This window comes from Coccinella septempunctata, chromosome 1 (assembly GCF_907165205.1).
Source record: "Coccinella septempunctata chromosome 1, icCocSept1.1, whole genome shotgun sequence".
Taxonomy (NCBI): domain Eukaryota; kingdom Metazoa; phylum Arthropoda; class Insecta; order Coleoptera; family Coccinellidae; genus Coccinella; species Coccinella septempunctata.
The window spans coordinates 54,982,128-55,008,956 of record NC_058189.1 but is presented as its reverse complement, the minus strand read 5'-3'; the positions used below and the strand labels follow the sequence as shown (position 1 = coordinate 55,008,956).

Here is a 26,829-nt window from a genome sequence, read left to right as displayed (position 1 = left end):
TCGTGAACATTATTCCTAACTGAAAACTAAATATTTATTCAGAAGCATGAAACGTCTGAATGATCCATGATTCTATATTTTTGCAGAATGGATCAATAAGTACTCTTCCTATAAGCAGCATCGACGGAGTTTTTTTTGTTCGGAATATAACTGCCAGCTTCATAATCAAGTTAGAGTTCCTTCATTTTTTTAGTAGGACTTCCCGATCTTTTGAAAAAGCTTTAAATTTTAAGGGGACCCTCAAATTGAAGAAATTTACTAAAGACATTTCGATCGAGGATATATCAATTCTCAAATTATCGATTTTTTTATATAGGATGCGGCTGATGGCTGATATTTGTTCGAAAAATCCCCATTCCTGACTAGCAAAAATTTCTAAAACAGAAAAATTTGTATAACTAAAAAACCGATATCCACCAAAATCATTTAGTTGGGGAGCCCAAGAAGGAAATTCGTGATTTACTCGAGCGTGTCACATTAATATAATGGGAGATACCTTGGGGAAGTGTAGAGTACCTCTATCAAAAATTAGATCTGTATATACAGGGTGAGTCTTTGACTCGCACAAATATTTCAATAGTAGATTCTTGAGGTCAAAAGAAACACTTTTTTCATTTACCATTTTTTCCGAATACACTCCGTTTAAGACACATTCTGTTGAGAAACCATAAAAAAATTTATTTTCAGTTCTCTCACAAACGGTTTTATCGAATGAAATGAATTTCGGAATATAGTTTTTCACACAAGATATCACCTACGTTTTCCAGTTTTCACATTATGACCATTACGTACCATAAAAATACCAAAAATTCAAAGAAGCCCAACTCTTGAAACTAAGTTGAACGATATCTAAAAAATATTTGAACGTTTTGTAAAATAAAAGTATCCTGTGAAATTTGAAAAATTGGGTACTGAATACAACTCTGTTTGAAAGATACACAGATGTGTAGTGACACAGATTCAGCTAGTTATTCTGAGGATAATTTTGTTTTTTCAGGGTTGGCACAGCTCATTATGAAAGCTAATTGATTTTGCCTTGGTAAAACCTTAAAAAACACCAACAGAACTAATTTCATCAAGCATGCAGACAGAAATTCTTTTACGGATTCTGAATGTAAGCCCTCTAAAGGATTTCGTGATAATTTTTTTCCAATTGTAAGCCTACAAGCTCCGCAGAAGCGGGCGCTCGTTGACAAGGTTAAGAAAACGATATTTTATACTAAATTATTAATATATTTACACCAACTCAGTTATGGATAATACACATAATAAAAATTTATTATATAAAATGCCTGAGCCACATTGTTAGTATGATTAAATTTGATCAATAAGAATAGTTCAAAAATCAACAAGAAACAATTATACATAAAACATAACCTTTGTAAACAAAATGCCGACTATGTAAGGTCAAGTTTGAAACAAATCATGATGACTACCCTGCTCGGCATCACATATAAAAATAAATTAACAATTCGAAAATACATTATCCGCATTGCAATTGTTCAAAAACAACTCTGTGATTGATTAACCTCTCCGAAATAAGGAATTATATTTAATCTCCATAATATCTAAATCTTCGATAGGTTTGACAGTAATTTCTCCAACTGTTTATATTATCACTATCAGCAAAGAGCACCCCTAAATAAAAAAGAGGAATATACTTACATATTTACAGAATTAAAATATTATTTGCATAAATTCTCTAGTGAAAATTGAATACATTGAAGTGATACACCATTAAGTTACAATAAAAGTGGAACAAAATTACTGTTTGAAGGAATGGAAGACACGAGTTCAAAATGATAAAATGAATATAGATTATTATAATTTATAGAATTAATATTGTTCCATAAACTTGTGAATAGATGTCTTAAGGAGTTTTATTTTTATTTTAAATTTCAAACATCTACACTGACTAGATTTATGATGAACAATGACTTTAGTGCTGTGAAGAAAAAACTCATACATAATTGTAAGCTCATCTAAAACCTTTCAATAAAAAAGATATGTGGAGCTAATACACTTTAACCTGAAACTATCATAACCTTCAAGAAGAAGTAATAAATATAAAAATATTTCAATACATATATATGGATTTCATAAATATTTATGATCTAATCTTTCACTAACCATGTCAATAGTTCCAGGAGAATGCTGCAAGACGAAATGAATAATATATGAAATAAATATTTCACTTAAGCCTAATTTCCTCAAATAGGAGAGAAGCAAATGAAATATAATATAAAAAAATTAGAATGAGAAGTCAATTGAAAAAAAAGTAAGATTACAAATAGTGGACAAGTAGCAATTCAAAACTGATTTTGGGTGAAGCGGATGAGATAGTGTTACACAGAATATTTCCTCTATCCGATGCGATAATAATGGGGTAAACTTTTTGCTCATTTGATAAAGATTTATTTACAGTCATCAGAACAGTCTAAGTTAGTTCTGAGCAAAAATTGGCCAAGTGAGAAAGATGAAAGGTATCTTCAATGAAACGGTATATTTCAATTCATCGCAATATTTAAACCCCTCGCATAGTAATTTTTTTAAGCAACTTCGAATTTGCTCATTCCAAATAAATGAATGTTCAATCAGAAAATTTGTTGTGTTGAACTTGATATTTGAACTTCAGCAATGTTTATTATTGAGCAATAAAAACTTCAATATAATCAATATCAAACTCATACCACAAAATAATATATTTAAAACACACATCGGTACCAAAAAAATAATTGAATATTCAATTTAAGTTCAGTAACTTAACTTCATAAAACGGAAAATGTTTAAAATTCCTGCAGTCTCATTGTATCCAAGAAATTATTGTTATTGTTATTATAATTATTATCACCCTATTAATACTGAAAAAGTTTTTAGTATAGTGTTAAATCAAATTTATCAACCACACTGATACTACACTTAGTACGTTTCAAAAAAATTAAGAACCGATTCATCGGATCTGATTTCATCGCATTCCTTCACCGATCCTTACACAGCCGTTCTGACTTTTTGTCATGAAAGAAGTCGCAAAACAGAGGTGAATCTAAGGAATTGAAAGAGTAAAAAATTCAAACTGCCAAAAGAGAACAGATAGATCAATAAATAGAATCATCTATTTCTATCTGTTCTTCTACGAATATCAGTGTTAATTTATGATCTTATTTCATACTAAAAAAATGGTCATATATTAACCAAAATTTGTTCATCTGACAAAACTTATTATGATAATAGATAAAGATCAAAATGAGAATTATAACTTTTAATAATAAATAAAAAAACTCGTTGCTGTACAGTTTTGCGACCTACAAAGAAACAGGTTAAGAATAAATGATAAATTAATTTCAAAGGTTTTTAGGGAAGTTGTAACTCACGTTTGAAATAAATTCCAGGATCGCTAAAGAGACAATTTGCTGCAAAATATCCCCATTAATTTGGAAAAACCACCAACTCGATATCAACATTCTGTAAAATTATTTGAAAAAGCTTTAGTGATAGTATCAGAGTTATGATGTAACAAATAAATGCAATTTCACATATCCACTAGTCCGAACTGAAGGCTGGGGTAAAAACTTGGGATTGATCGATCAAAATGCCATAATTTTTTATACCATTTCATCGAAAACGAGCCCATTTCAAAATTTCTCTTATCAACTCAGACACCAACCTATTTATCACCTACGCACATAGAGGGACATGTGAAAGACAACTTTCGAGGAGGGGGGTCAGGCTTTTTTTATTCATCTTTACAATAGGGGAAGATGAGTTCACAGCTTCGGGGCACACTGGTTCTGTCCTCTGATGCAGAGGAACTTTTTAAACGCACTCAATCACATCGGTGTGAGTGCCGGCACCTGTCCTATACAGAGATTTCATAGTTCATGTCGTAGACGCTAGTACGTTCCGGCGTAGACGGCCGTTGAGAGGGTAGGTGGGCGGAGCATTGGCCTCCGGATTGGGAGAGTTCAACGCCATCTGTCATCTCGAGGGCGCGGACGAATGATATGGGTCTACGACGGTTGTCTTGCTGCAATACGAACAAGATTAAAAGTAGATCTACCTTCGAAGTGGATCGGTAGATTTAATACACTGGGTTCGACCCAGAGGCACGGCGCTTCACGAGTTCATGAAAACTCTTACTGAAACACCAAGAATCACGATACTCTATGTAAACAAACAACCAAGAACTACCAGCTCTAGTCACAAAAATTGACACCAGCTGAAGCACCGTATACATATTTGTTATTTTTTAAATGAATAAAAGCATTTTATCTGACCACCTTTTAAAATGAAGAAATTTACTAAAGAAATACCGAGTTGTTAGTAGAATTTAAACTTAAAAATTACCGCTCTTATAGAGGATGTGGCTGCATCGCGTTTTTTTCCAAAACAACATCTTTCTTGGTCTGAAATGAAATTTCATCCGAAAATCTCTTTAATCGGATCCGAAATTCCGGTAATTACGAAAAACGTTGAATCGAGTCGGCCAAAATCAAAATATTTCGGTCAAGGGAAACCAACCTGCAAAAATCAAAATGGCAAACTGCAGCATGTCCACAACAGTTTTTTTGAATAACTCAAAGACCGTTCTCCGATTTTCACCAAAATCAATCTTAACCCCATGGATCCGCATAATCCTTCCAAAATTGCAACAAGTAGCTTGTCAACAAAAGATTAAACACAAACACACAGTTAGACTGAAACGGTTTTTGTGATTATATTATGGGTTATTTTTGTGAATCCGCGATTTAATAAAAACATGAGTGCCTGTGATAATAACTGTCATTTGCTGTAGTATACTCCATTCACTTTTATTTTAGCACTCGGTTGACCATGAAATGGTAGGTAACCCTGATATTCTAATATCTACAATATATCAGGAAATTGGCAACCACGGCGTCGTAGCCGAGGCCAGCAAACAGGTGAGTACTTACTCTCATAAAGGTATAAAGAGGACGACAAAAAAATGTAATATGCCACTGGGTAAAAAACTGTCGATTATCCCCCCGCCTGCTTGCTAGCCTCGGCTATCAATCTACAGGCTCGACTACAATAGACAGTTTTTCGTCCAGAAATAACTATTTCGTATTCGGTTTCGGAGAAAACATGTAATTTTATTAAAAAGTATAATTTAATTCTGGTATATTACTCAAATTTTCAATACCGCCAACACCTTCTAGGGGCTGCTTCTTTACAGGGTGGGTGCTGTCGAAAAAAATGTATACAAAAGAACCCTTTCTATTTCCATATACAACCTTCAGGAGATTGGGATGCAAGTCGTCAGCCATTTAAATACAACACTCCGTATATAAAATATCTCACCTGCTGCTGAACAGCGGAGGGGACATTCCCCATCTGTTGCATTTTTCGATGAATTTGCGGACTAGCTGGAGGATATACGGGTACTCCACCTCTTGATGCTGGATGATAAGCTCGGGTTGGAGCAGTTGTGTACACTTGTTGTGTTGGACTAGTAGGATTCGACCTGAAATTTCAACCGATGTGAAATCGAGAGCAAATTTTCCTTAACGTTCAATACACACTATTTTAATACACACTATACACATACATAAAGGACAAATGAACAGATTCCCGCACCTAACCAAATGGATCTTTTAATGAGCATAATGTATTATGATTGGGTGTAAATGACAAGCTTGTGCAAAATGTATGCATAATCGCAAGAAAAGACTCAAATTTATCCCTTACCTTTGAAATGGTCAATAATTGCTGAGAAGAAAAAAGGCCACATAAAAATATTCAGGAATTCAATCAGAGCAGTTTGCAATTAATACCTACTTCATTATCTTCTTCAATGATTTCAGAAAACCTCGAAACCACATAACCCATTCAAAGTTTGAATCATCAAATGATGATATATTTCAATCCACATATTACACACATATACACATAAGGGTTAAGGGCTATGATTGTAATTCATGCTTGTAGTCCAACGAATCATAATGAAGAATCACACAAATTTTTATGTCAATCTTCGGTTTTGACACTTCGCTAAAACTTTTTGAGAAAAATCCGGGAGATATTTTGGAAAATATTATTGCTAATATTCTAAAAATTTAAATGTTTGAGACAAAAAAGGTCCTTATATAGTTACATAAATATGACCCGTTTAGTGACCCTTGAGGCCCTGAGTATAAAAGTTTGATTTTTACGCAAGGAAAAGACCAGAAGTGTTTCAAATCTGATTTATATGTTACAAGATTCCAATCAATGCAAGAGTCTTTTCACATCTAAGATTGTAGATTTAGAAGGCAGTTGCGTTGTACTACGAGATCTATGATGATTAATGCTTGACACTTTCTCAAGTAGACTTGCGCAAGTGCAGAACCGGAATCCGAAAACCTGAGATGCGCAGGTGAATTGACGGTTGAAACTAGTGAGGATATACTTGCGTACATATGCCTGTGGCTGCCTTGAAACATGACATGTACAAACTCAAAGGAGAAAAAGCAAATTCAAATTTTTGCACTCACTATCTAGAGTGTACTATCAATCAATTTAGAAAAATAAACCCACTCGCTTCAAAACCAATCTTACAGCAAACTGAATCAGCAATCACTTATCTTTTGGCAGTAGGGAGTAGAATGCCAGATATAACCCAATCGTTCGCAAGTGCACACACCAAATCTACAACTTCAGATTACTACTTGACCCTACCTATAGAATTCAGTGTGTTGGGGGGGCGGATAACCCGGGGATGTATCTTTCCACATATACACTCCCCTCTGAGGGGAATTCGCCAATTCCCTGATGTTGTCCACCGTGTTGTTCGACCTGGGATAAGACAGCTGCGCCTCCTGTCTTACCAGTTCGCCCTCAGACATAAACCTACGCTGAGGGCTTCCGTAGTTCTGGCTTCCGGCCATAATTGGCCTGTGTGCGTGATGCGTGTTTTGGGACTGTTGATAGTCGTAGTATTGCGGCGGCTGGTGATGATTGGCCGCTATACCAATAAAATCTGGCCTTCTAGGCTGGGTGGGGGTGCTCGGATTCGACCTGTGGAAGCGAAGCGTTTTGACTGGCATAACTAGCGATACATACAGTGCGACACAAAATCAATATTCAAACGTCGTCGTCGACTTCATGCACTGAAATATAGATGTCAACTGAAACGTTTATATAGAGCGTGTCCCGACATTAAGTTGAAAACTTTATCTTGAAAGGCAAATATTTTTCGTCCGTATCCACTTTTGACAAATCCGACAGTGTCCTCAGGAGCCTTTGGTATTACCACGTGAGGATTCAGGACTGGCTTCCCCATATTTATGGTATGTTTGCCTGTTCGTTCATCTGTTTCTGTTTCCGATCTACAGAGCCTGCATTTATAATCTGCTGACTTTCACAGTGTACAAATAACAGTTCCACCATTACCCGAATCTCAGCTCTTGGCAACTTCAGGTGCTTTTTGGTACCAGTCGAAGAAGACACCACGAATCTCTTTGTCTGTGAATGTCCAGAAGCGTTGCTCCAGAGAATCGTTTCACTGTTTACCTCCCATTGTTGGACAACTGCGTAACATCGGTCTTTCCCAAGCCCACAAAAAGGTTCGGGTTCATCAGGTGTAAACCTCGTTACCCTTTCCGCATGGGAGAGTCAACATATTGCCTCTGACCAGTTGCTCAATGGCATTTCGGCATTCCCATGTCAGCAGCACATTGGCTGTGCGAATCCAGGGCCACAGTGTGACCTGACAGTACGTTATGATATAGATTTTACTTAAACTTCAATAACTATTTTGGACGGAGGATATACCCTTTGAATTTATCAACTTAATTTCGGGACATATATATAGACGCCGTTGAGATTCATTGAGTTTTTTGTTGTTTGATTAACAACTTCACAACCATATATCATATAATGTTCAAATCAGCAAGTAATACATAGTCAAATCACAACCAGTTAAACAAGAACGGGATAGTACTATAAAGCCGTAGCTAAAATAATCAGGATTAAATTCCTGATTCAATTTTTTCTACAGTTCATTTTCATTTTCCGAAGCAAATTCGATACCAAAGCAACTTCTTCTTCTTCATCTTTATAAACATTGTTTGTAATGCCGAGTCCAGACCAAGCAGACAAAAAGTTAACGCGAATAAGTGATAAAAACACGACAGAATTGCGACAAGAATGGAGTAGGTAAGAGAAGATAACATTGGGACAAACTGTCCATACCATGAGAAGACGTTCAGTTGTTGCTAATCAGATTTTCCACCATGTGGCGTTTTCACCAAGAAAACGATCAAAGTTTATTGCTAGCAGCTTGTGGATTTATCTTTTCTCCTCATAATCCAATGTTGCTAAAGCATAACTCGAACGTTTTGGGTGAGATCAAGTTTAAAAATTAAACATTGGTAATAAATTTGTGTGGCATATAGTCTTCAAAGCTTTCTTAATAATAGAAATTTCCCATAATATAGACTGAATAGGCCTGAAGATGGAGAAAAACACATCCAAAGCGTTGTCAAAATAAAAATTTTGCAGAAGAGTCCTGTGATTCCAAACTGTGCCAACAACTTGTAGCATACAAATATAAAACAGGATCAGGAGTCTAGACCTACTGGAGGTGGTACGAAAATGCAAAAGAATGTGACGGATTTGTTGAATCTATTTTGTCGTTGTTTTGCCTGCTTGGTTTGGACAATAGAGGGCAAAACGAACTTTGGTTGGGATGATATTGCTCACCTTCCTATCCCAACCTTCGCGATAATTGAAAGGGGTCACAAGCAGATGATTTTATTATTTTAAATTCACATTTTCGTGCTTTCCTAGTTTCTAATAATCATTTATTTGAATTTCAGGTACATATATAAGGATTTGATGGCAATTTTTTTTAGTATAAAGTCAATTACAGCAATTCAGTGAGGTTTATTCGTGGATGCCAAAATTCTAGTTCGAGCCTTGAATAATTCATTCTTCGCAAAAAGTTTAAAGTTCCAGAACTAACTACCATGGCATTTTATCCTGTAAGTTATTTTCGAACATTTTTTATAAACTCATCTAAATAACGTGTTGTATCGATCTTCTTTACTTAATAATCATTGATTTTGTGACGCAAATGAAAAGCAAAAGCTCCTCTTCAAGTCCACCTATAGGGCAGAGGAAATGAATGTCATGAAATAGTTCGATAAGAGGTGTGGATTAACAAAAAGCATCATGCTGTGCATTATCCAAGTGATATGTTAAAGTGAGTCATGTTAATTTATCACAATATTCAATAAATACCTGATATCACAAATATTTTGCATAATTGAAAATTATTTTTGTGATTTTGCTCATGGAAAGCATAATGAAAAGAGAATTTCAACGGATAATCTGTTAAAACTGATCATTATGGGTTTCTAAGGTTCGTTATGATAGATATTTAATAAAATCAATTAATATTCTGAAGATACAATGCAAGAATGAGGGGGCAGACAAGACACTTCGCAGATTCATGCAAAAGTTCAACTATATTTCCTGCAGCTTCATGAAATGAGTCCACCGTATAATTTCTGTACATCTTTATTAATAATTACTTTAAGGATTATGAAACAGTGTATTGAAGAAAATTCCTCCGATCAATTTTAGTATTAATTCGTGTGAAGTTGTTCCAGATAATTATAGCTATAGTTTGGTAAGGAGGTTACATTTCAGTACGGCCTTAAGGTCTATTGTGCCCCCATCAGAGCTGTTCTCACAATTGTCCCAGATGGATAATCATAAAACACCTCAAAGAAGAGGTACATGGTGCTTTGAATGAAATACGAAAAAAAAAATCACCTGAAACGATGCGTCGACGAATTAAACCAATGTTTGTTTATAGCCCTTTACCCAATCGAACACAAAGTACTGAACATCAATATACCCTCAATTTCCAATTGATCAAGCCACAAATCAGACACTTACCTTCTTACTGGACTAGACATTGCCAAAGGAGTAGGCACACCTTGAGCCTTTATCCTCTGCTGCAGCGTGGGCGAAGGTCTCTGCGGACCATCCGGAGTGGTTCCCCGAACTGAAGGATCAAGACCACGGGGCCTAGGGTGAGGGCTGCTCCTTGGGTAATGTATATTTGGTCTAGGATGACGAGGCGAATCACCACCTCCATCTTGCACAGCACCCTGAGGTAGGAAGAAATTGTTCTTGGAACCGTGACGTTGTAGGGGAGGCGTCGGTTCGCAATCTTGAGACTGCGACGCGGACGGTTCCATTTCGAGATCGCAACCATCTCTTCCGGGAGAAAGCTGCAAGAAAGTCTTTATGATGGAAGTTTAGAAGAAGAATCGATTCGAGAGTGAAAGCTCAAGGTCTTCTACAGCAACGGCAAGGCCAGCATTCGTAATACGACTAACTCTCAAATTCTACATTGCTATATTTCAAACAGCAGAAGCGATGAATATGCTACCCCTATAATTCGGAATAATACCAACAATACCAATACCAATCTAATGCATCCAGAACCAGAGCTGGGCAAAGTACTCGAGAGCATTTCAAGGAGTAGCATTAATCAGTAGTATTTTCACAAATTTTAGGTTTGTCCGTAGAGTGGTTCGCAACGGTTGTGAACTATACAGAGCAAGCGCAATTCCATTTTAGGGTAGCGAAAATCCATTTTCGCTTGCTCTGTACAGTTCACAACTGTTGTGAACCACTCTATGAAGAAGCCTATTATATAGAGAGTAGTGAGAAATGTCTACTTCAGATAATTAGACTATCGAACTATATCGGAGAAGTTGTTTAATAGATAGATTTTCTGTTACTGGCAATGCTGAGGTTTTTTTTTCAATCTTCCTTATATTATGCGGATGAGGTGGTTCAACTTTTTGAATTCGAATTTTTACTTTTTTTGTGTATTTTGAGGTCAACGACACACACTTTATGAGTGATTGATGGTTTTGAAGTGAACTCGAAATCATGCCTAAAAAATTAATCACTACCATCAATGACTAGAGACTAGATCATCCTAAGCAACAAAAGGTCTATCCATTTCTAGCACAAAAAGTTGCCATTTAAAAAACCTCCACCTCTCGTAGAGGATGCTTGACAGACCTTTCAATTACACATGAAAAGTTGCATAATTGAATAAATATTGACCTGATTTTTATACAAAATGTTAAAAACCGAAGGAACTCTGTGCTTCAATTTTTGCTCTGTTTGACCTTCAAAGGCAATTTCTTGTAATTTTTCAGGTACTAAAGTAATAATTTGTGTACAATTTACTCAAGTAATGCCCAGCTCTGCTAACAACGAACGATAATTGAGGACGAAACGGCAGGAACATAAGATTATTTAGGAGTAGATAATACTAACAAACATATCTAACAGTCTGCACCTATCTGAAACTATTCAATTCATATTTAAAACAAATTGAAGCGCATGACATTTCATCCTATTTTGCTCACTCATCGCCAAATTATCAGGCATCAAAATTTTGTAAAATTTTTTTTTAACCTACAGTTTCACTAAACTACAAACCATACAGCTTGTCCACTGTGTCATTATCCAATACAATTCGTGAAACACCAGAAGTAGGTAACCACATAAAAATTATTTACAATGAATTCAATAGGAAATAGTAGTGGTGAAAAAACTAAATAAAGATTGTGAAGAAACTACTGTAACATTCAACCATTCTAAATTACAAAATTATTAGGTGTTAGTGGTTCTAATTGTACAAATTAATTTTATTTTGACTAAGTTGTTCCCTTTTTAATATTCAAATCAATTGAAAGAAGATTAATGAAAAAGAGCGAACATTTTAACAAAACAAAAAATTCCGTTTCTGTTTCAAAATGATATACGGAACCGCAAAAGAAGAAAACACTTGAAAATCACTTGAAAATAAGGATATGGATGTGTTTGCAGAAAAAAGGATAATATACCCGACCTTTTCTCTTAAACTTGGGACAAATTAAGAATTATAGCGAACAAAATATGTTAATCACCTGAACAGAACAAACAAGCCGAATAGCCACTTTTACAGCTAGCTCAGTTAGAATACTTACTTTATTATAAGCATGTGAATTAAGGTTACGTACACCATTGCTGTTGTCCATGTATGTCTTCACTTGGCTATCGTTCGTTATCGTTGAAATTGGACCATGAGAGCAATGTTTGGGTTTGACAGTGTATTTTTTCGGATTTTTCAAGCTGAAAATCAAAGATTTTTTCTCAGGACAGGAAAAAAGCTTTTATCCACGAAAGTTATCATAATCTATCCGTTTCTTGAAGCATTAATAATGACCCATTATTCACTGATCTCTCAAACATTTATAAATCACTTGTGATTTGGAAGTCGTGATTATGATGAGCTTTAAAATCAGTAAATTAAAAAGGATGACAACAGACTTCCTCTAACATGAAGAGAGGAGAAGTGCCTGAAAGAGATTAAACAAGAGAATCCACCACCTGATGGAATTAAATATTGCCAAAAATACTTTATATACATGTGTATATTTATTTCTCTTCCATTCTTGTAACCTGACCTAATTACAATGTAATGAAAATAATTCTATCTATGGTCTAGTCTAGAGTAACTGCTGCGTTTTGATTCTGATGAAACACAGAAAATGAACTCACCTTGGGAATTGTGGTCCACATTGGGCATAGCAACAGTTGTCCCAACATCCTCTCGAGAAAGGATTATACCCAACTTTGAATTTTCCAGTTACTTGTTCGTTTGTTGTTCTACCTCTCGATACTAGCATCATGTGAAAACCAGTTAAACCGAAAATTGGAATGGCTAATATAGATATCAACGCCATCAAACCAATACTTTTCACTGTTAAGGAAACAATATCTCAGATATGTATACATATTCAGAATCAGAATCAACAACACATGTTGTTCAGAAACTCTAATAACAAACTGTTTCAAAGGATTACTGCCGACATGATATTCATCTACCAACTGAATCTTCGGGGGCATTGAACTCATTCCTATAGAATTTCTGAACACCCGAAAATACCAATGTAGAAAAGGATACGCCACAATTGGTTCCACATTCGAATAACTTTTTGTGTAATGTAAAATGTAGATCAGACTCAAGCTGAATATGCTTATCATATGCAAACTCAGTGACATCAAGAAGAAAAAGAAGAAACGGTAGTTCCTCCTTCCAATACAATTGTTTACCCATGGACAATGATGGTCAAATGTCTGAAAGAAGAGCGTATTATTTTCTATATTACAATAAAATGGTTGAGATATTTTGTTAAAGTTCATCGATATTTCAGATGATTACAATATGGTGTATGAACTGATTCTATTCTGTTTGGATTTTCAGGACCACACAACCTATTATTACACCACAACTTCGATATTCTTCGTGATCTTTTTCTATAATCGGTATTTAGTTCTCTGTGTTGTGAAGACCATTAATAAAGAACCACACAATAGTGTTGAGTTCTACGAGTCAAGCTTCAAGATTTGATAAAACATAATAAAAATTTGTCAAATTCCTTTCATCTCACACGCCCGTTGGTCCCCATTCAATATGTACTTTCTTACTTACAGTTAAATTTTTCAGATCATTAGGAAGTTAAAATATTTCTTTTTATAGTAATTAAAACTTCCTTGGTGAATGTTTACGTGAATCAATATATTTAAAAGCAGTTATTCCAAGAGAATTTTACAGCACATAATCTTTCGGAGCTAACATTTGTTTCAACTCCCAATATAGTTCGATTATATTGTCAAGAGCTGTGAGGATGGTTGCCGGATGTAAATTGATTTTTGTTACAAATTTCAAGGATCCAAAAGGAGCCTAGACGACGGAGTACGTACTGAAGATGCGGAATTCGTCACAAAATATTTTAGTGGGTTATATCTTTTACGTGCTCGATTCCAAAGGTTCATTTTCGGCAATTATAAAATTTGATTGGTTTTTGCTGAATTAATCAATTATTATATCAAATGATGAATACCAATCAGGCTGCGGATGTAATACAAAGCAAGAAAAGCTTTCAGTTGAACACCCAGTTAATAATTATGGATAACAATCATGATGCATATTGACAAGTTCATTCTGATAAACTTATACTAGGAATCTACTAAAGGAAATAGATAAGTATTAAACATTCGAATTCTCCTATTCTAATCATGTCTGCTGCATTATTGAATACAAATTAACAATCCATTATTATTAATTTTGTAGTACGGGAAGGAAGAATATTACACATAAATCATGAATTATTAAGCAAATATTTAGTGAATTTACACATAGATAAATATGTACGTATGCATAAGGAATTATTGATACTGTTTAATCTACAAACAGAACCCATTGAAATTTCTGGCGATTAGAATACTTCAGGAATTATAAATATGTGTTATTAGTGTATGAAAGCCATTCCCATATTTTATCATAATAAGAAATTTCCCAAGAGTCATCGGCGAAAGTAGAAAAAATTGAAGGAAAAGTATAACTTCCGCGCCAGGACTGATCTCTTTATCGTGTTCTTTTTCCTATGATTACTCATTTTCCATTAAGTACTTTTCGAATCCAGCCCAGAAACCAGGACAGGAAACTGTAATCGAGTATAAAAAAACAATTTATCTTATGAAAAATTTCGACCTCAAGGTGGAAAAATGGGAAAACTAATAATGTAAGAACCCACGATGTCTTACGCGGCGACCTTAAAGTGGGGTCATTCTTCTGTAGCTCTAGCTCTTTGTGTACTGCCTTCTTGATTCCATTCCCGACCACAACCCACTACCCTATTTACACTTCTGTGCATACTTGTGACTATTTCTCTATAGGCCAAACAGCCTCGCATAAGCCCACTATTCGCCCCCAAACTTCATAAGCTGTTCAAAATTTTCTTGTCTTCTCACTTTGGGCATGATCAATAAATTAAAGCAGCTCTTCACAATGTATTGTATGACAATCACATACGAAACACAATTATCGCGTTTTTTTTTTGTAAAAACATACAATAACAGAAAACAACAAATTAATATATTCCTAGAAAATCTTTGTAATAATTTCATTCAATTCACAATGTTATTGTTCCGCTCAATCAAAACTTATTGTTACAGTATAAATAAACCCCATAAAAGTGAGATAAATCAATTTCTCTTTGTCTGTGTAATAGACTAGATGCTACTAGCTAAAAATCCTCCTTGCATGCAGAATCTTGAAAATATAACATGCCTTGGTATGTTTGAATTTTACAAAAGAGACAATGATAAGATTTTGTAAACTCAAAGGTGTATGTGAAAAGTGCAAAAGGAAAATGAGGTACTATGCAATGCATAACCATTCTTTATAAATTAGTTGTTAAGAAACAATTCCTTTTTAGGAAGACAGGCTTTTTTGAATTTTACAAAAGGGACAATGATAAGATTTTGTAAACTCAAAGGTGTATGTGAAAAGTGCAAAAGGAAAATTAAGTACTATGCAATGCATAACCATTCTTTAGAAATTAGTTGTTAAGAAACAATTCCTTTTTAGGAAGACAGGCTTTATTCTTGTGCACAGAGAAACACATTGTGGCACTTCTTCTTCAACTCTGATCATTCATGTGCAATGTATTTGTGTAAATAAAGCAGGGAGAGATCTTAGAGTTTTAATCAAAATATGTGGATGAGTTCAGTGATTAATTAAAAGAATATTTCAAAAGCATAGACTTACCTCTATACAATGATCACAAACACTACAATGAGAACATCTTGGTGGTCGATAAAATTTACATGTCACACACCATTTCATCCGAACAGTGATTCCATGTATGTCTACACTTTTAAATAAAGGAGCTCTAAAATCATCCTCTCTATCTTCATCTGGCGGAGCTACAAAAGGAAAAAAAATTTAATTAATTTTACTCCCAACAATATTTGAATAAGGCAAGGATAGCAATGACTTTCAATTAGAAAAAAAAATGAATTCTAAAGAAAATTTTCAGAATAATTGTAGTGACATAATTTTCTTTTTTGTGATGAATTCCTGAAGAATTATTTTTAGTGAATTTGAGACATAAATACAGTGCATCCAATTCATTTTTCAAAATAGGTGAATGATTGTTGTTTACTTATTTATAAGGTTGATACAACAACAGAAGCAATAAGATTTTCACCTTTCGGTATAACTCCTGGATCCATAAATGTGGCTAAGGAAAGATTGGTAATAACGAAGAATGTAAGAACTCCTTGATATACAGGAACCCATGGGTAATCTGGTAGGTAATATCTTGCCCTAAAACAAATGTTCAAGGAGCATCTGAATTTGTGGTTCCCTGGGGAATACGTGACTGGATTTCACTTACGGATAGTAAAAGAATAAGCCAGTTGCTGATAAAAGTAAAGCCCAAGCAAAAGTAGCCGGTATATATCGGGTTTTCACATCGCACTTTGGCATAGTGCCCTTTTCCCTATTGTATTATGATGGCTCCAATTTCATTCCCAAATCGAAAATATTGTTGAACAGACAGGCATGGTGGCAGAAATCGAGAGGTGACCGGCACAAATGTTCAAGGTGGACTTGAAATTCGTGAGAAAATGTTGTGAAAACTGGAAATTGAAATATTGGGAATTGTCAAAAGAATCAAATCTCCGATTTCTCTCTCAATCACGGAGTAATCGAAACCACAGATTATTTATATGTCAGTTTTGAAATCATCTACTCGTTCGCACTACGCATCGATAGAACTATCTAAAAATTATCTTTTTATCTATATGGCCCAAGATTAACTTCCTCCCTGAGGGTAAACAAAAAAGTGGTAAAGCGCTCGTTTACACTGAACTAAAATTAAGTATTAAAAAGTTGTGTATATTATCTTCCTACATAAAGTTTCATGACACAATTAGCCTCCGTCAAGGAAAAATATTTCTTTCCCGGCAGTATGGAAGGTACCCTTCATTCCCGGCAGAAAAGGCTAGAGCTCTGAAATATGGTTCACCATCCGTATCCGTTTAATCAATCAAAAATGATAATCAGCATTTTACCCTGACCCACACTTCATTCATTTTTTTATACGTGCTGGCGATTCCACCATTTTGATAATCTTGCCTTCTAAATAGTCCAATTATTAATGATAATTATGTGGGTTAGTTTATGCCCCTTGTATAACTTTTTTCTCTTCACTGTAGTACCTAACGAGAAATGTTAGGAAACGAATAACGAAGAAGATATAGCAAGCTATATCTGTTGGGTTGAAACCAAATCTCTGAGAACTAAAATGATATGTAAACAAAAAAAATTATTTTTTTTTATGTATATTCGTGTTCTGTGCTGAAATGAACGCCGCCTCTTCGGCCAGAGGATTTTATCTCTGGCCTGGCCAAAGAATGAATCCAATGGAAATGAAAATCGATAGTTTCCTTCACAACCCCCAAAACGCACGTTATATTGAAGTTTCAAACAACTTTTATCTCGAATATTAGATGAAAAACAATGGAAAACCTAGTTGTGGTATGATAATTCTAAATATATTCTTCTGGAAATCAAGAATCCGAGAAGAGCGATGAGTACCTATTCGGTTTAAACATTTTCAAACAGAATTGCCCATGTCGCTTCTATTTTTCTCTCTTTATAACTAATCACTCATGCAAGACTTGGGAAATCAGAATTCCCAAAGATGATACCGATTTCAACCTGATTATGGTTAACCTCTTATCATTTTAGTACCAGCCCATTTGTTTATTAGTTGATAATGGTTTGTTACATTTGCCGCTTGCCAGCAACAGTGATCTAACCAATAAGAAATAGTGTAAAGTAGTGGGGGAAGTAAGAAGGGGGCTCTATCTTTTTACTGAGTTATTTGATTCAAGCACGTGCTTTTTTGAATTATTGTCCCCCGGGAGGTGAAAAGTTGGGGTAAAATTTGAAAATTCATCTAGCTTCAGTGATAATTACCGAAAATTCTGAATAAATTCAGTAAATTAACTTCAGTGGAGTGGTTACGATGGCTCAAGGTTCTTCCGAAAATAATGCGGCTAAGAAAAGTGTGAATATCAAAGAAAACGGAATTACATCTTCAGGTTGGACTTTTTTTGTGAAGTATATATAACCTCTAATTATAAATATTTTAACAGCTTCCTTTTGTTTCCGTAACATTTCAAATTATTTATCCTATAACCTAATATTACGTAAGAAGGAACTGTTATTTTTTTAATTACATAAATACACTTGTAAACGAATAGAGCAAGGATTGCTTTAAAAATTTATTGACTTTATCATTGTTGAGTCGTAAAATAGCAAATTTCATTTGATTATTTTTTATCGTCCCTTAGTGAGACGATCGATCAATATTTTTATGGAGCGGCCAATATTCGAATTCGAAATGCTATATATTTTTCGGAGAAGTAAACAATTAAAATTAATATTGCAAGTACGTCAACAGCATGTTATAGATTTTTTCGTCCTTCACAATGCTCGAAGGATTCAAAATCATGAAGACACTGATTGATTTTGAAAACAATAATGTATTATACCTTATGTGCGAGGATTTACATATCCATAATGATTGTTTTTATGAAAGAATTATTGGGTACTCGGAATTCTCATGATAATATTATACCTATTCCCATATAACAATTGAACAACCCTCAATAATTAAAAGTTTAAATAAGTATTTTGAGTTATACTTTACACTATTTGATTCAAAACGTTATTTTATTGAAGAAAACATTTAGATTTTTAAGTTTACATATTATTATCTACGTATATGAATTTGGTGAGATGGAATTTTGCACTGTATTTTAATTCCATTGATTATCAAAAAATATTTGAAACAATCATTTTTCATCATATAGTTGAATATTTACTGAAGATATAAGAATAAAAATTCGAAGCAAATGAATAATCGGTCGAAACCATTAGATAAGATGTATTATTCCCATGTATATGTGCTTGAATAGAACAGAATTTTATTAGGCTTTATAACAGCTAAGAAATAAGTAACTTATATATTCACAAGGAAAATCTCAAAAGAAATTATCTCAATTTTTCATACAACTCTCCTAAACTATATGGCGGATGTTCCTTCAGAAAAGTTTTCCTTTATTATTATTCAAGTTTTTAATCTGTGAAATCTATCCTCATTCATTAATTTTTCAATGTACATTTTTTGACAAATTCAAAATTGACAAGAATTGTTGTTTTCATTTTCATTGAATTATTTCTAATTTTCCAAATAATTTCATAAAATTGGGTATGTCTAAGAGGGAGGTACATTTTTCTTTTGTTACAGAAAAAGATGTTACAAATAATGTGGAGAACAACAACGAAGATAAATTGAATAATGATAAATCAGTAGAAAATGAACAAGGTGAGAAAAACAGATATTATGATGTATTTTTCGCAAAAGATTTGTGAACCCAAAATTTTCAGAAAATAAGTTAGCCAAAGATGTAGAGGAGAAAGAAAAAGATGAAAGTGAGGACAATAAGAACAAAGAAGATGTTTTCATCCAAGACATTGGCTTCACTGTGAAAATTGTAGCCCCAGGTGCTGAACCTTTCGACATTCAGGTACATACTTTCACCAAAAAAATATTTAATGAAATACCATTCTGAATACTTCCTCATTAAGGTATCAAGTATGGAGTTGGTGCAAGAAATTCATCAACTTCTTATGGATCGTGAAGACACCTGTCATCGTACATGTTTCTCACTCCAAGTAGATGGAAATACACTTGATAATTTTGCGGAACTGAAGAATATAGATGGTTTGAAAGAGAACTCTACAATTAAAGTAGTGGAAGAACCCTACACTATGCGTGAGGCTAGAATTCATGTCAGACACATTAGAGATTTGTTGAAAAGTCTTGGACCAGCCGATTCATACAATGGTGTGGAATGTTGCTCATTAAGCTTCTTGAATTCAGTCACACAAGGGGATATTCTAGGTAAATACCTGCAAGCTTTATTGTGAATATATCCCTATATCGTCAACCCATTTGTTTTTCTTCAATACAAATAAAATTACAGTTAGTCTTCAAACTTTCCAATCGTTTGAAATCTTCATTGCTCCGACACTGTTTTAATAGACTTCTTGATAGATTATTGTTTTTTTTTTCATTTGTGGTTTAATTGTGAAGGGGCTCATTCTAAGTCCTGTTAACATATTTTAGCAAGCATTTTGGTTGTTTCAGAAAAAAAAAGAGTTCGTCCAGAGAGTGTTGATTGTACTCCCCCAGATTACATCATGCCTGATAGCAAAGAAAGACCTCTAACTCCTCTGCAGCCCCATCTTAAAGATCAAAAATCTCCACAATGTGTGAAGGTATTTAGAAGAAAAGCATAGTATATAAGAAGAAAAGAATTCTTCTCACTTATGGAATTATTTCCCCTCAGTTTTTGATTGTTTGAATTATAATTCGATTCATTTCAGATTTTAACTACATCTGCCTGGAATCCTCCCCCAGGTAACAGAAAAATTCATGGAGATTTGATGTATCTCTATGTGGTTACCTTGGAGGATAAACACTACCACATATCTGCTTGTTCAAGAGGATTTTACATAAATCAGTGAGTATCGAACAATACAAAAAATTGATAATTGGATTAATCAATCATTTTTTCAGATCGACTGCTGAGGAGTTCAATCCTAAGCCTGCTTCCCCTAGTCATTTGTGCCATTCACTCATAGACCTTCTCAATCAAATATCTCCCCAATTTAAACGTAACTTTTCATTGCTCCAGAAGAAACGTAGTCAGAGGCATCCATTTGAGAGGGTTGCAACGCCGTATCAACTTTATGCGTGGACTGCACCTCTCATGGAGCACACTGTAGATGCAATCAGAGCTGAAGACAGTGAGTGCACCTACTCAATCTTAGAATTGTTTGGAATTTTTGAAATGTGGACTTCATATTCAAGAGCGACGTTTTTCCAAGAACTTCAAGTTTCGCCAAAATTTTTTTTTTAACTGCACTGCTGTCATGTCATTTAGAGTTGTAATAATTATCTTTCTCCTTGTACAGCTTTTTCATCCAAACTTGGATATGAAGAGCACATCCCCGGACAAACGCGCGATTGGAACGAAGAACTTCAAACCACCCGCGAACTTCCTCGTAAATCGCTCCCCGAACGTTTACTACGTGAGAGGGCCATCTTCAAGGTGCACAGTGATTTTGTGGCAGCAGCTACAAGAGGCGCAATGGCCGTAATAGACGGAAACGTCATGGCTATTAACCCTGGTGAAGAGGCCAAGATGCAAATGTTCATATGGAATAACATTTTCTTCTCTCTCGGGTTTGACGTCAGAGATCATTATAAGGATTTGGGAGGAGACGCGGCTGCTTTTGTTGCACCTGTAAGCATAATGCAATTTTCCTCTTTTCACATTGTAGTTTTCTTTTTGTGGGGGTTTTGTTGATGGATGAAACCGACGAATTTTATATGCTTTCATTGATTGATTCATCAGGGCCACCTAAAATTGTGGCCAGGGATAAAATCTCACTGTGTCCCTTCCTATACTTATTCAATAAAAAACACAAACTTTCAACCTGAAATTAAAAAAAAATAAAATCAGGTGATTTTCCTTAGTATGGAACATCCTGTTGAGGATTACATTCTGGAAAATGATTCGCCATCATTTTTTGAACAAAAGTACCTTTTCAATAATTTCTTTCATCATTCGCCCCCCTTGACCCCTACCCCCCTCTGTTCGTCCCTGTGATACATATCTGATATTAATTTTCAGCGAAATGATTTGCAAGGTGTTAGGGTGTACAGTGCTGTTGATTTACCAGGACTATACACACTTGGAACTGTTGTAATAGATTACAGGGGATATCGTGTAACTGCACAATCCATTATTCCGGGTATTTTAGAAAGAGAACAAGAGCAATCTGTGGTTTATGGATCCATCGATTTTGGTAAAACAGTCCTATCTCATCCCAAATATTTAGATTTGGTAAGTTGATAATTTTCTCACATGTAGTGGTGATGGAGTTTCTGCATAGTTCGATTGTAGTTTTCTGTATTTGAATATATGTAAACTTGTAGCTCAATAAAGCTGGTCAACAGTTGAAAATTCTTCCGCATCATGTCGTGAATGACAAGGGTGAAAATGTAGAGTTATGTTCAAGCGTTGAGTGCAAAGGTATCATTGGCAACGATGGACGACACTACATTTTAGATTTATTGAGGACTTTTCCGCCTGATGTCAATTTCCTCAAATGTTAGTATTGATTCGTAACCTTGCAGCATTCATTTCCTCATTCATTCTGAAAAATTGCTGACTTTTTTTTCTTCAGTGGAAAATGATGAACTTTCAAAAGAAGTTAAACTTCTTGGTTTCCCGATCGAACACAAGCACAAGCTATGTTGTCTTCGCCAGGAATTACTCGAAAGTTTCATCGATTCTCGCTACATGATGTTCATAAAATTCGCTGCCTATCATCTGCAACAGTTGAATCTCAGAAAGGCGGAAGAGAAGCAGGAAAAGGACAGAGCCATTGAATCGGCTGCGGAAGGAGATAACAAAGATGAAAGCGATGAAAATAAAAAAGATGATACCAAAGAAAAAAATACTAAAGCTTTAAAGAAAGGTCAGATAGAAGAGGAAGAGGCTAAAAAGATTGTTGAGAGTGTCACAGGAACTAGTAAGCTAGAGTGTGAGTAACTTACTTTTTTCAATAAGATTTTCTCATAATTGTACTTTTTACAATGTGAAACCTTCATTCAATTCTTTAACATGGATGATTTCTCCTAGGATAAGTTATTCAAACACTGCATGTGTTTCGATATAACACATCTCCAGATGGGTGAAGGTATAGTGGTTAAATAACTTATCCTAGTTAAAATTTTGTAATTCAGATTCTACTGTAAAATTTTCAATTAATCATTTGTGTTGCAGTGGAAGAAAGTACAAAGGATATCGTTAAGACAGCGGCTGTGGCTGTGGGTTCCCTGAAAGAAACAGAATTCGACATAAGATTCAATCCAGACATTTATTCCGCTGGTATCCGACATTCCGACAGTTTGGATCCTCCGATTTCCAAACAGCGGCAGTTGGTCAAAGATGCGGCAGAATATTTACTCACTGTACAAATTCCAACATTCGTAAGCAACCACTAATTTGTGAAGAAAATTGCGCCCTAATTGAAAATCGTTTTCAGATCAGGGATTGCCTAGATCATTCTTCAGCCCCCATGGACGGTGCTACGTTATCCGAATCGATGCATACTAGGGGGATAAATATTAGATATCTCGGTAAAGTTACCAACCTCTTGGGTAAAGTCAAACAGCTGGAATACTTGTACAGTATAGCTGTTGGAGAATTGATTCTCAGATCTGCTAAACACATCTTCACAGTATATTTACAGGTTAGCTCATTTTTTCCTTGAAGTTAAATATTTATCCCATCACTGTAGATATCTCCAATACACTACTCAAAAATGAATATTTTTCAGGGATGCGAGATGATGAACTTGTCTGTTGCTATAGCTCACTTCTTAAATTGTTTCCTATATTCTGGACTCGTATCCAACCCATTGCAAGGAGTTGATGAGGTAAAACAGAATTCTCATAAAAACATGGAACTTTAATGTGACATCTCCCACTTTTAGTTTCATGGTCGTAACAACAAGAAGCGTAACAAGCGTCGAGGTAAATCCAACCCCCTCTCCTGTAATGACAGCACCGAATGGGCAAATTTCACATCGAAAAGTCTGTGGAACCAAATTAAGCAGGAAGTGAAATCTTACTACGATTTCGACTTGACCTGTTCTGATATCGAAAGTGTTTTGGAACAGTATTCCTTGCAAAAGATCTCGTTATTGAGAGGTTTTTGCATCAAGACAGGTTTGCAGATACTGCTGAGGGATTATAACTTCGAGTCCAAAAATAAGCCCATTTTCTTCGAAGAGGATATACAGAATATATTCCCAATTGTTAAACACATAAATCCAAAAGCAACAGATGCCTATAATTTTTATACTACAGGTAATGATTTGGGTTGTTTGAAAAACTCAAAATTCAGTTACATCAGGGAAAAACAATTTCCAAATTTATTTTTCAATGCAGGTCAGAGTAAAATTCAACAAGGATACTTGAAAGATGGTTATGAACTGATAATGGAAGCCCTAAATTTACTCAACAACGTTTATGGAGCCATGCATCCAGAAATAGCTCAATGTTTGAGAATGATCGCAAGACTGAATTACATAATGGGTGAACATACGGAAGCGATGGCTTATCAGCAGAAAGCAGTTCTTATGTCTGAAAGGGTTAATGGTATTGACCATCCTTATACTATTACGGAATACGTAAGTTGTTTAGAAATCTCATAATTATTGAATTGAACTGATTTATTGGACTATTTGCATCATTTCAACATTAAACAGAAATCTTCAATGTTTCAACTGGCATTCACCACCTTCACAGAATCTGTTGTTAACAAGTACCACCTCTAGTGCTGCTTAAAGGCGCTTTTATACGCCCCCATAGATGAAAAAAAATATTTTTTGAGAAAAAAATTATCACGAATTCCGTCTCAAAGGACCAAAGAATCCATAAAAAAATTCTGTCTGACCGCCTGCGTGTGTGTGTGTGTAACTCTTTGTTGTGAACTCGTAAAGTCGCAATTTTGACGCTATCGAGTTCAATTTTCGACAGTATCACTTGTATCCACGGTGTTCCAGAGCCTATTGATTTTGTTGGAGGTTGGAGATCAGAAAAACGGCCAAACGAATTTGTGGGCATCCATCATCCAACGCTCGTCGAAGCCAATGTATTATAAGTAGATCCACTATGACAGTTAATCTACCTTAATCTTGTTATTAACCTATAGTTGTTTATATTCATTTGGAAAAAAAATGTCAAAATGATGAAAAAGCCAATAATTTCTATATACTACAAATTTTCATCATAAATTTCATGTGAACAATTGATGAACTTGTTATTTTTTACAGGCCCATCTTGCCTTGTACTGTTTCGCAAACAGTCAAATTTCTACTGCCCTAAAACTTTTATACAGAGCCAGATATCTGGCTATATTAGTATGTGGGGAAAATCATCCAGAAGTGGCCTTGTTAGATGTAAGCGAAATATTAAAAATTCTCAATTTTTCACTTGATTCACTCTAAATATTTTCAGAGCAATATAAGCTTGATACTTCATGCAGTAGGAGAATACGAACTATCTTTACGTTTCTTAGAAAAGGCCTTATTACTCAATATCAAATACTATGGAGCTAAGTCAATGAAAGTTGCAGTTAACTATCATTTAGTAGCCAGAACGCAAAGTTGCATGGGTAATTTCAGATCTGCTCTCAATAATGAGAAGGAAGCTTATACAATCTATAAACAACAAGTGAGTTATTTCATTTTGTCAATTAATCATTCAGCTATTAATTTAATCTACGGGAAAAACATCTAAAAAAAATATCTTTTAGTTGGGCGAGAATCATGAAAAAACTAAGGAATCTTCAGAGTGCTTGAAACATCTCACGCAGCAAGCAGTAGTGCTTCAGAAGAAAATGAACGAGATTTGTACGGGTAAAAATGGATCGTCCTTACCACCTATCCAAATCCAACCCCCTTCAATGGGATCAGTTTTGGATATGTTGAACGTGATCAATGGCATTTTATTCGTCCAAATAAGGTCGGTAACATTTCTAAATGATGAGATACGTTGAAGAGTAGGCAATAACTATGAAAATATTTTTCCAGCCATGAAGACATTGAGCATTTCAAGGCAGAAATAGAAAAAAGGCAATTGATTGAGGAAGAGTCTGAAAATCAACCGCAGTCAAAATTAGCAGCAGTTGAAAGCCGTTAGATGTGATAATTTTTGAATCATTATTCATGCTAGAACAGTTATTTAGTTTCATATAGTAGAATTCGCTCTCGGAATTTTTGGCAGCGTGCATCTATTGCGATAAATCTCCAAAGTAAGACATGATTTTTGTTATACTTAACATTGTTATCATTGTTGTTTTTAGGGTATATTTTTTTTGATAAACAACACTGAATTGTTGATAACTGTTTTCCATTTTCTTGTCTGACGAATTTTCATTTTTTCAGTGTAACTTTTATACACTACTGCTAATCTGTATATTGTGAATTAACTCAATTTGAAATCTTTGTGCCCATAAATTTTGGAGAAAACAAGGCATCACTTCGTTATTGTAGGTTGGAATGCACCAAATTCGTAATTTTCCTTTGAGGTATTTTAAGCAGAATTAATGAGTTATAGAGGACTAGATGAAAATTTTTTCATATCTACATATTTCGACAAATATTAATAGAAATAAATACTCCATTTTTCAACATATGCTCTCAAATTATAATTGAATAGAGTTGATTGAAAAACTGGAAATTGTTTCGAATAATAATTTACCTGTAATGGATATAGCTGATATCCATTTTTTTTCAAGTAATGATCTCTATTTTTCGTTTTTGCAAATTCTGCTAATGATAAAGGAGTCTAGTCTCTTTTCTTGTAGTGCAATGAAATATTGGATGAAACCATCTCGTATGAACTTCAATGCCAAAGATGTTCGTAGCATATTCAATGGAAATTTTTCAAGTATCGCAATGTTTTCAGTTCATTTGGTGTGCGTTGCTGAACTATTTAAAAATTTTCGAATGTCTTGATTATTGAATGTGACCATGTTTTCTATTATTTTGTAATCTGGATTTTGTTATTAAATAAAACTGATTACCTTCAACTTAGTTTTTGCTATTCCCCAATAAATTTTCTGATCAAATATTGACTTGATGAAAATAATTACATATTAAATCGGGTCAATAGGTGCGGCTCATAGTGGCTCAGTGGTTGTTCTGTATTCGAATCAGAAGGTACTGACTCGCAATAATAATGTTCAGAGTTACGAGATATTGAGATGCAGGGTACCATCCTAACTCTTAACAACAGTTTATTG

At 34.7% G+C, this 26,829-nt stretch overlaps 2 protein-coding genes across 10 annotated transcripts; one reads left to right on the top strand and one right to left on the bottom strand.

Annotated features, from left to right (window-relative positions):
• Positions 1-1,212: 1,212 nt before the first annotated feature.
• LOC123322748 (palmitoyltransferase ZDHHC8B) lies at positions 1,213-16,595 on the bottom strand. Of its 9 annotated transcripts, none has more exons than XR_006539213.1 (11): positions 16,263-16,595; positions 16,074-16,192; positions 15,632-15,789; positions 12,983-13,155; positions 12,577-12,771; positions 12,003-12,147; positions 9,904-10,253; positions 6,676-7,014; positions 5,320-5,482; positions 3,372-3,462; positions 1,213-3,302 (listed from the first exon to the last, which is right to left on the bottom strand). XR_006539213.1 is itself a non-coding variant. In XM_044910758.1 (10 exons), the coding sequence occupies exons 1-10, from the start codon at positions 16,352-16,354 to the stop codon at positions 3,427-3,429; spliced, it is 1,770 nt and encodes a 589-aa protein (XP_044766693.1). In that variant the 5' UTR covers positions 16,355-16,595; the 3' UTR covers positions 1,213-3,426. The 9 variants fall into 9 exon arrangements, 6 of the variants coding, with proteins under 6 accessions (XP_044766693.1, XP_044766688.1, XP_044766690.1 ...); XR_006539214.1 differs by having other exon boundaries at positions 1,213-2,154; XR_006539212.1 differs by having other exon boundaries at positions 1,213-2,154; positions 3,372-4,024; positions 16,263-16,593.
• Positions 16,596-17,666: 1,071 nt separating this feature from the next.
• On the top strand, positions 17,667-26,616 carry LOC123322747 (clustered mitochondria protein homolog). Its single transcript, XM_044910752.1, has 20 exons — positions 17,667-17,976; positions 19,188-19,265; positions 19,328-19,467; positions 19,529-19,844; positions 20,091-20,221; positions 20,330-20,466; positions 20,523-20,752; positions 20,921-21,252; positions 21,643-21,855; positions 21,948-22,122; positions 22,199-22,558; positions 22,801-23,006; positions 23,063-23,269; positions 23,357-23,455; positions 23,513-23,888; positions 23,970-24,211; positions 24,857-24,982; positions 25,041-25,256; positions 25,339-25,547; positions 25,616-26,616. Exons 1-20 carry the CDS (start codon positions 17,901-17,903, stop codon positions 25,722-25,724), a joined length of 3,978 nt encoding a protein of 1,325 aa, XP_044766687.1. The 5' UTR covers positions 17,667-17,900; the 3' UTR covers positions 25,725-26,616.
• The last annotated feature ends 213 nt before the right edge of the window (positions 26,617-26,829 follow it).